The 10,343-nt window shown below is 26.0% G+C and overlaps 1 protein-coding gene across 1 annotated transcript; it reads left to right on the forward strand.

Annotated features, from left to right (window-relative positions):
- The first annotated feature begins 1,167 nt into the window (after nucleotides 1-1,167).
- Nucleotides 1,168-6,064, forward strand: LOC145833394 (lysophosphatidylcholine acyltransferase 1-like). The gene is made up of 2 exons (XM_082940574.1): nucleotides 1,168-2,325; nucleotides 6,044-6,064. Exons 1-2 carry the CDS (start codon nucleotides 1,168-1,170, stop codon nucleotides 6,062-6,064), a joined length of 1,179 nt encoding a protein of 392 aa, XP_082796700.1.
- Nucleotides 6,065-10,343: the final 4,279 nt, after the last annotated feature.

The following is a 10,343-nucleotide window of genomic DNA, read 5'->3' on the forward strand; positions in this document are numbered from 1 at the left end:
AAAGTGTAAAGTTCTTTCCTAATGTCACTTTATGCTGTGGTGGAAATATCTTTTTTATTCTGCTCCTATACTTGCCAATCATAATATTTTTATTTATTAAGCAGAGTTATGATTTACCAGAGACTATAGTGGCCATCTGTTTCTACTGATTATACCATCTAAAAGTTTTGTAGTCTTTTTGTCCTAATCATTAGGATAATGTACATTAAGGTGTTTTAAACTTGGTTAGCTTTATACTTTTTAAGATTTTATAGCTATTATTTCTTAGGCCTTTCTCAACATAGTGATAGCTAAACTTGTAACCTACAGGATCTTTTTTACCAACTTTAACCAAACTTCCAAAAAATAAAAAAATAGTTGCATTAAGTTTCTTAAAAGTAAAAACTGTTCTTTTTTTAAAATTATTCTTTGTTTAAACCAGGGGTCGGCAAACTGCGGCTCGCGGGCCACATTGTATAAATTTTTAAACTAGTTTAATATATTAATATTCTTAAAAAATAAAAATTAAGTTTTAGTGTTATCTTTAAAGGATAATCTATCGCCTAGTTTTTCTTTTGTTCAAAAATATTATCTTAAATATGTTTTTTAAAGCACATAAAAAACATTCCTTTTTTGACCTGCCGACCCCTGGTTTATTTGAAGTATTTGAAATTTACAAGTTACAATTATAAAAGATATATATACCAAATAAATTCTTGACCTTTAACCGCTCAATATTCTTCCCATAAAAGCATTCTTAGATGATAAAAATTAAGTTACAATGTTTATATATCAAAATTATTTAGCTCATTTAATAATTTTATATATAGTTTATTTTAACCTTTACTATTTTATTCTATTTATAATTTAAGTTATTATTAATTTTTAGTTTTACTGGAGACTAATTTAAAAACTATAAATTAGTTACAGACCTTAAAAATATTAATAGTATAAAAGTTCAGGTTAATAACATAGCTTACACTATCTTAAGCTAAGCTTAACCACATTTTATTTTTATGACTTGTTTAATGAAATAGTCTTGATTAACTTAGTGAACTGTAAAACAACCATAGTAATAACAAAAAGTAATAATTACAAATTGTGTTTCATTTCTCATAATTTTTTTTATTCATAGCAATTAAAGCATTTATTTTATGTTTGTACTTTATGTTGTGTTTGTTTTTCTAAATGTCAAATCAAGGTACTAGTTCAGGTTCTGTTCAGAATGAAGATGAACCTTATTATGAATCTGTCAAAAAAAGTAATCCATTTTCATGCCCCTGCCAGCCTTTATCCAGAATACCACAAATAGTTTTTATGTCAGTCACTGTTGTACCAATAAGATTAGTTCTTTTGTTATTAGTTGGTATCACAACTTACATTATTGCATGCATTGCTTCTATAGGCTTATGTGAAAATCAAAGGCATCCTGTTGGAGGTATCAGAAGATCAGTAATTTGGTTCTTGCAAAAATTAGGTAGGCTTTTGTTATTTTTTATGGGAATTGTAAACGTTGAGGTTGTTGGAAAGCCGTCAACTACTCAAGAAGCTCCAATACTAGCCATTGCTCCTCATTCTAGTATTTATGACATGATTATGTTTTTTATTCATACGCCTGTGCCTTCCTGTCTTTCACGGCAAGAAAATTCTAGTTTTCCAATTGCAGGTCCACTAGGAAAACTAAATCAGGTTGTTTATGTTTCTAGAAGCGACCGTGATTCTAGAAGGAAAGCAGTAGATGCAATATCAAGAAGAGCAAAAAATGGTAATTGGCCTCAGATAATAATATTTCCTGAAGGAACTATGACTAATACTACAAGATTGATTAAATTTAAACATGGGGCCTTTATCCCTGGAGTTCCAGTTCAACCAGTTTTTTTGGAGTTCAACAACAGCTGGGATACAACAACGTGGAGTTGCGAGGACGATGGAAAACTTATCCAGCTAATTTGGTATAGTTTGTGTCAATTTTATATTAATGCTAAAGTGACGTACTTGGATGTGTATTATCCTTCCTTAGAAGAAAAAATAAATGCAGAGTTATACGCAGATAATGTAAGGCAAGTGATAGCGGATTATTCACACATACCTTGTTCTCACTTAAGAAATGAAGATAGATTTTTGATGGCTCGAGCGTTTCATTTAGGTTTACCCAGTGTCATAGGAGGGATTGGGTTTGTTGAAATACAAAAGAAGTATGGTATTAGCTCTGAAAAAGCTTGCGAATTACTTGATCAATTTGCTGAGATGTCAAAGCCGTCGTCCGAACTGCAAATTGATTCGTTTCTAAAGTACCTTAAATTACCAAGATGTGATAAGTCTCTTGAGCTATTTAATAAGTATGATGTTAATAAAAAAGGTTCAATAGATTTTAAGTCATTTGTACTAGGCCGTTTACAACATTTCGATAAATTAGTCAGTAATAATTTGAGTGAAGTTTTTAATGCGTTATCTGGAAGAAAAAGTGTTATAAACTTGGAACAGTTTAAGAGAAAATTATTGAAAAATGTACTGCTAGATACAAACGAAATAGATGATTTTTTTAGTGTTTTTACTGAAAATTTTAATCTAGATTTAACTCATAGTCAATTTAAATCAGTTGTTTTACAAAAGCCAGAATATATATCCTTCTTAATGGATTTGAAATAATATATCTTTAAAAAACTAGTTATTACTTTTTTTTGTTTATTTTGCAACAAGCTGTTTTTTGAATATGTTTGTTTATTTAATTAAATATTTTCTATAATCTGATTGATGACCTTCCAAAGTCCGCTAACTGCTAATATTGAATAAAAATAGCATAATAAAAAAGTTTGTTTAGTTTGTTAGTATAAACTTGGGTTTGTTGACTAAAAACGAAAATAATGCTTTAAAAAGTTTGGTCCTAGGACCTAGGTACATAAAAAGACCTTTCGGTCATCGAGTTTCATACCCAACTTTAATCAAAACTATAATCCTGAACAAGACATTAAATTGTATCCATGGTGTATGACTCGATAACCAAAATGTTTTTTAATACACCAGGTCCTTGAACTAAACTTTTGAGAGCTTATTAAACAATTCATAAGCTAAAAAAACGAAAAAGAATTTTGACAGTCAAAATTTAAACTCTATGAAAAATAAGATTATTAAACTTAACAACATTAAATATTTTCCTAAACAAATATATCTAAAAAAATTATAGATAATAGTATCTAATATTAAACATATATACAGTTTATTGAACGACAAAAAAGTCGCTCAAACTATTTGGTTCTAATATCTGGTGCACAAAAATACCCATAAATAAAATATATATTGAACTCTACGTTAAAAAGTAAAGTTTTATTGTGAAATATTAATAACTTTAACAAATAATTTAAAAAAAAATTTTATATGACTTAAATTTATAAATTTTGAGTTTAAAAAAAGTAAGTTTAATAATTTGATTCTACTTTGAATTTAGCCAGGTATTAAGACAAAGTATTGAATGTTCAACATTCCTAATATTTTTTAAACTTTTTGTAAAACAAAAAAACTTATTTTTGTTTTTTATGACTGAGCTATGGATAGTAAATTCTATAAAAATTCGAAAAAAAAAACTATTGTCCTTTATATATATGTTGTTTATTAAACGATAAAATAAGCGCTCAAAAAGTTTAGTCTAAGAACCTGGTGTACAAAATACATTTCGGTTATCCAGTCGTACACCACATGCTTTTACAATTTCTTTCGAGCTAGAAAAATATTTTTTTAATCTGAACTTTTGAACCTTATTAAATAAAATAATCAATAAAATGAAAGAACAGTAGGAAATATAAAATACTAACTAACCTAAGTTTAGCTAAAATCATCTAATAAACATATATTTATAATTATTTGTATTCTATCAAAAGTTTATCTAGCAAACTAAATTTTGCTAAAAGAGGTCGTCGCCAAAAATAAATATAGTTAAAAATTATGGAAATTGGATTGCTAATTGAGCAACTAGTTAAAATATGAGGCAAATCCGAGGTTAGATAAAAGAAAGCTAAATAATTTAAAATTTAATCTGTTCAAAATTGTGAACTAGAGACTTCTAATTGCTTCTTAAGAATAAAAACCTTTAGCATAATACATATGTTTATATTGTCTTTAAATCTCGATAGTAAAAAGCGTAGTAGATAAATTAAATGTAGTTATTTGTTAGAGCCTAATTTTTATTTACATAAAATTTGTTTTATAGATAGATCTACTAGAATAGATAGTTGTGTAACTTTTCCAAACTATCTAAATATATTTATAAAACCTCTGTTGAATGCCAATCAAATAACTAAAACAACGCTCTGCTATTAATTATTCGACTGTTTCTTTACTACTCGTGATAAAGTACATCTATTTAGAATGATAAATAAGATAAAACTTTCAGTCAAAAATGTTTTAAAGTTTTTACTATCAGTAAAAGAGACTCAATCAGATATTGTTTTTTTTTTGTATAATCTAAATTTACCTTTTGAAATTTCATAAAAGTAGAAACGTTTGGAATAATGTACAGACTTGAAAATTTTATACTTCTTATGATTGTTAGAAAAATACACTATAATTTTATTAGTTAGTCAAATATAGGCTTATTAGCTCTTAAGTTTTAATCACTAGCTCTGCAGTCATTTATGAGAAATAGAATGGTAGAAATATAAAAGTTCCTCGCAGATTATGAAACGTTATGATAAAAAATGATAATGATGATTATCAAAAGAATCAAATACTAAAAATAAAATTGAGCTATTTTTGATTGTTTTGAACAAGTTGTATTGAGCTACATGTTACGTGTCGCTTCTTGATGCCTCTCCAAATAATGCTACTAGCAAACATTATGATATTTTTCAAAGATATACAATCAGGCTTCATATGTGTCAGACGGTTACATAACAATTCAAAACCTGAAAAAATGTTCGAAGGGTCCAACTCTAAAAGTTATATGTATTTAAATAAACAAAATGCGTAAATAGGTCTATTTTAAGCACTTTTGAGAAAAGACCTCTAGTTCATCGATTCTAGTTGTTAAAACTATGTTGAGCTAAAAAAAAAACCTTAACAGTTAATATATTATAAGTTTATATATTTTGGCTAAAACATCTATTAGAGTAAAAAAAAATTCAAACCCTAATCCAATAGATTTTTATTTTAAATTAAAATCAAAGAAGCGTTCTCTAGAATTAAAAAAAAATCTTAGTTAGCTTTAAAGATAAGGTAAATAATTGAATCTAAAGTTTGGAACTTTTTTAAAAATTGCAAAAAATGCTAATCAAGCTAAGACTCGTATTTTTGGAGCAGCTCTAAACTTATTATTAACTTGAACTTTTTCTTTTAATAATGTTTAGTAAATATTAAACTTTACCACACGACCATCAACAACAGTATCCGAGACAACCTACAGCCGGTTTCATAGGACTTATAAGGCAGGCATAGTCGCGAGAACCCGCTGTTGAGATCTAACCAGGCAGGATTAAGTGCATATGCACTGAAGCGACCGTCTGTAGGTTAAGTCCGATGGCTGTAACAAATACTGGTTTTAAAAATTTAATAAAATTTTCTTTGCAGCATACTTTACAGATAAAAAACTTAAACTCGTATTATTTATTCCAACAAACATTTAATTTAAATTAGCTTCCTTTTGATTTCAAAAAAAATTAAGAACAAATGAAAATTGGCTATGAAAGTATAATAAAATCTAAATTTTAAGAAATAAAGTTAAAATAAATATTTTACTATAGATATTTGTTTTTTTTTTTTTACAAGTAAACAAATGTAATTTAGAATTGAATATCACATTGTACTTTTAAAAAATGGTATTTAAGAACGTAGTTTAGCTATAGTGTATCATCTTAGCTTGTTAAAATATGCTAGTTATTCTAATTTAAAAACCTGTACAAATAATGGTAGATGTTTTTATAAGTTATTGAATTATTCTCACACGACATCAATGTTAATTTATACGTATTTCTTACAGTTTTTTAAAGTTTTAGTGTCTTTTTAGAGTCTCATACCAGAATTTGAGTATTGCGTAAATCTTGAATTTGTAAATCGTATTATTTCATTTAAATAGATTGTCAAGTCGAGTGTCTAGATTTGACCAATTGAAGAAAAATAGTACATACAAGCTTTAATGTATCTAGATTTAATGGAACTTTATTTATTACATCTACTTCATGTAGTGTTTTTATACTAAGATTTATTTTTATACATTTTGTAAAAGTAAGTAAGCTTATTAAACAAATTGAAAAACAAGGATGACCAAAAAATTTTTGGTCCAATGAAGTTAGTGCACGAAAAGACCTCTCACTCAATCATCAAGAATCGAGTCACAAACAACACTTTAACCAAAATTATAATGCCCTAAAAAAACAGCCTACAGTCAAAATTAAAACTTTATTAAAATATAAAAGCCGAAACTCTCAAACTTTACAAATTTATATTTGTTTTTTAACTTTATAATAATTTATACAAATATTTCCGAAATTTACGATCGAAAATGTTTGTATAATTTATTAAAAAGTTAGAAATTTTGAAAAATAAAAAAAAACAACCCTTGAGAACAAAGCAAACTACGAATACAAAAAAAAAATTATTAAAAAAAATCCAAAGTTAAAAAAAAAATAGTTGTAAGAATTATTCATCAAAAACTAACTATCTGTATTAAGAAACGCAATACTATCTTACATCTAAGACGCACAAATTATATATATATATCAAACTCAATGTTAAAAAGTACAGTTTTAATCCTTAATATTTATAAATATAAACTAAAGCATATAATTTAGCTTAAAATTAGTTTTATATGAGAAAAAAAACAGTTGTAAATTTGAAGTTTGATTAAACGTTTTGATTCTTTTATAAACATGTTATAACTTTAAAAACAGTTGTGTTATTAAAAAAACTATCCTAAAAAATATATATATTTATGCAGGTTCCCTGCATTTAAAACTATCTTTTTTCACAGATTTGAATGAGTATCTAAATGTAAGAGTCTAAATAAAACCAAAGTAAAATCTAATAATACTTATGTTCTTATTCTACAAAACTAAAAATATATTAAAACAGAACAATATAAATTACTAATCTTTTTAAGTTTTCTAATACAAAATGTTTTCAGTTAATAATACTTTTTAAGGGATTGTGCAAGGTCCAACAAATTTGCAATACTTTGTTTAGGTGTTATTTAATTTATAGAATTACAGAAAACAAAAGTATTACAGTTGCTTTCACCAAAGTATATGTAAACTACAATTTAATTTATAAAATTAAAAATCCTCCCTTATTTAGTTGATATAGACCCCTACCACAACCTTTTGAAAATGTTTTTCTTGGGCAGACTGCAGTAATAAGATTTTAGAAGTTTTCACATACATAATGTTTTGCATATTTATATATATAATTTATTGAATGACAAAAAATACGCTCAAAATTTTCGATTATAGGACCTGGTGCACAAAAATACCTTTCAGTTATCGGGTCGCACACCACAGATACCTTTAAACGTCTTATCCAGGACTAGACATATGAGGTAAAGTACTTATACATCAGTAACTATACCCTAAATAACCTCTAATCCCCTATCTCTACCTTATTAACCAATTTCTTTTTAAATCTTATTATAATTCATAAAAATAATTAACAAAATTTTATATAAACCTAAGTCAAGTTAATCTAAGCAGAAACACCTAGACTAGACTTTGCAGCTGACAGATTGATTACAGTTTTAAAATAGGGAATTTTAAAACTGTGAATGAATGAGTGTAATATGAAGTGTTGGTAAGTGGAATAGTAAACATCTATTATACTTCACATATAGTAATGAAAAATCTTAACTCAAGTTAATATGTTCAGTATTTATGATGAAACTTATTTTAACTCTTATTATTAAAAACTAAACTCTAACTTAACTCCGATATAAAATCTATATGGTATTCTTTATCTAGGTAAAAATGTAAGTTAAAAAAAAGGAATTTGTATGAGAATAAATAATTACTCAAAATATAAATTTAAGTGTTTGTAAACAAAAGTTCACTGGAATATAAAATAAAAATAAATTATACAGTTATTTTCCTTTATTGTACCAACATACATTTCTTTGTGTAAATGGATTAGCACACTTCAACTAGGTTCTGTAAAAAATAAATACTGTAATGAAAGAATAGAAGCTAAAGTAGGTGTATACATGTGTTCATTAAAAAAAAGTAATTTCTACAGATTTTATTGTCCTAACTTAGATGTCCTAATGTTCGTATATATTGTGAAATAATCATTAGATATCTTTTGTTTAAGAGCTTAGCAACTGTAAATAAATTAGAATTAGTTATTCTTTCTATTCATGTAAAGGGTATATACTATGATTTGTTTTTTTTGTTGTGTAGTTTAGTTTACTTCACCTAATTTAGACTTAATAATTACAAATATTATAAAGTTTTATAACAGTCAGATTTAACATTAAGTATTTTACCTATTATTAACTATTAATCTCTAAAAATGTGTAGAAGTTATTTTTATTTTAATGAACACATATATACACCTACTTGAGCTTCTATTCTTTCATTACAGTATTTAATTTTTTTATAGAACCCAATTTAAGTGTATTAATCTGTTAACACACAGAAACATGTGTTGGTACAATAAAGGAAGATTACTGTATAATTTGATTTTATTTTATAAGAATAGATATCTATATATACATCTTTGCAATACAGAAAAACATGACATCTCAAAATTAAATCCAAATATAGCTTTAAATAAACAAAGGAGCTTTTTAGTAACTGTAAAAATTTCACTAGCTGTTATTTTAAGTATTATTGAATTTTCATGTTCAACTTTTAAATTGATTAATTTAATGAATTAAAATGCTTAAAGTTTTAGCTTAATTTCATGTACACTTAGACTTATGTTTTATTTTATTATCTACTAAATAAACTGACTGAGGATCTATTTTACTTATCAGAATAGTGAAACAATTGTTTAAAAAAAAGTTTCTCCGTATTGTATTAATGTTAAAGTTTCCTTGGAAAATACCACGAAACCATATATTTAAAAATCAATTTTAATGATATTAACATTTCATTTTCTTATTTTAAAGCGGATGTTGTAAACTGTTTTACGTAGTTTTCGTGACGTTCTTAAAGTATTAAAAACAATCAATTATTTTATTTCAAGGAGTTAATTTCATTTCAATGAGTATATATTTGCGTTTGTCTTTCAAATACGCGTTAGTTGCTTATTCAGTTGCTTAGTTATTCTGCGTTACGTTACCATTGAAGTCAACGTTTTACTTCTAGTCTCAGAATAAAGAAAACGTCTACATCGCGGAGTTGATGTTAGTATTTATATAACTTAAAGATTGTTGATACTTTTTATAGATTTTTTTGTGTCGTGATTTAATAGTTTCTCTCTTCAGAACTAAGAATGTTTATTGAAAATAAAGTAAATTGCATTTGTTCAAAGCGTGTTTTGTTCATAACTTAGGAAATAGTTTTGTAACTTATAATTGTAGCTAATTGTAACTAAAGCTGTCAGTTAGTAAGTTACTGGAGACCACAAAGTTAAGACATAAAACATAAACATCATTAAAATAACCTATTTGGTTAAACCATGGTCAAGATTGCTTTATTTATTTATTTTTAATTGATAAAGATATCCTTTTATATAATTTGACTAAATTTTCAAAAAAATTATAAGTATTGTAAAGTGACACAATTACTTATAACAGGGTTGTCAGTCTTTGAGGCAAACAACCGAGCCTTAGTTGGCTGAGTTTATGAAAAGTTGAAAAGATATTATTATCAAAAAAAAAAATAGAAAAGATCTTAATTAAGCCTAAGTACATAAAAATACCTAAACAGTAATTAAAGAACACAATACTAACATTATTTATAAGAAAATAGAATTAAAACAGGGTTGACACACTAAAGATAACTCAGTACAGTTTGAAATTTTTGAAAATCTCAGAATTGCTTATGCTAATTCAGACTATTTTCATTTCTTTATTAGCTCAGGATGACTCAGGCCCGTTAGTTTTTTGTAAACTCAGGATTAAAAAAAATCCCATTCCAGTTTTTTTCTAAATCTTAAATGAGATTTAGTTGTTTGAGTTTCAATATTTTAATATTTTATAACCAAATTATTCAATAACTTAATTTTCATAGCTTTTGAAAAATTATTTAAAAAAAGAACTAAGAGTTTTTTAAAAGGATAAAATAAAATCAATATAACTCAGGACAGTTCTTGGTCACTCAGGATAATTTAATTTTTGACTTAAAGATAGACAACTCTTTTAAAAGTCTTAAAAACTAATCTTACTTTTTGAAAACAACTAAAACAAGCCTGAGGTAGCCTAAGTACCAAGTTATAGGCTAAAG

The sequence above is a fragment of the Thalia democratica genome, chromosome 4, assembly GCF_965202585.1.
Source record: "Thalia democratica chromosome 4, ktThaDemo2.hap1.1, whole genome shotgun sequence".
Classification (NCBI taxonomy): Eukaryota; Metazoa; Chordata; class Thaliacea; order Salpida; family Salpidae; genus Thalia; species Thalia democratica.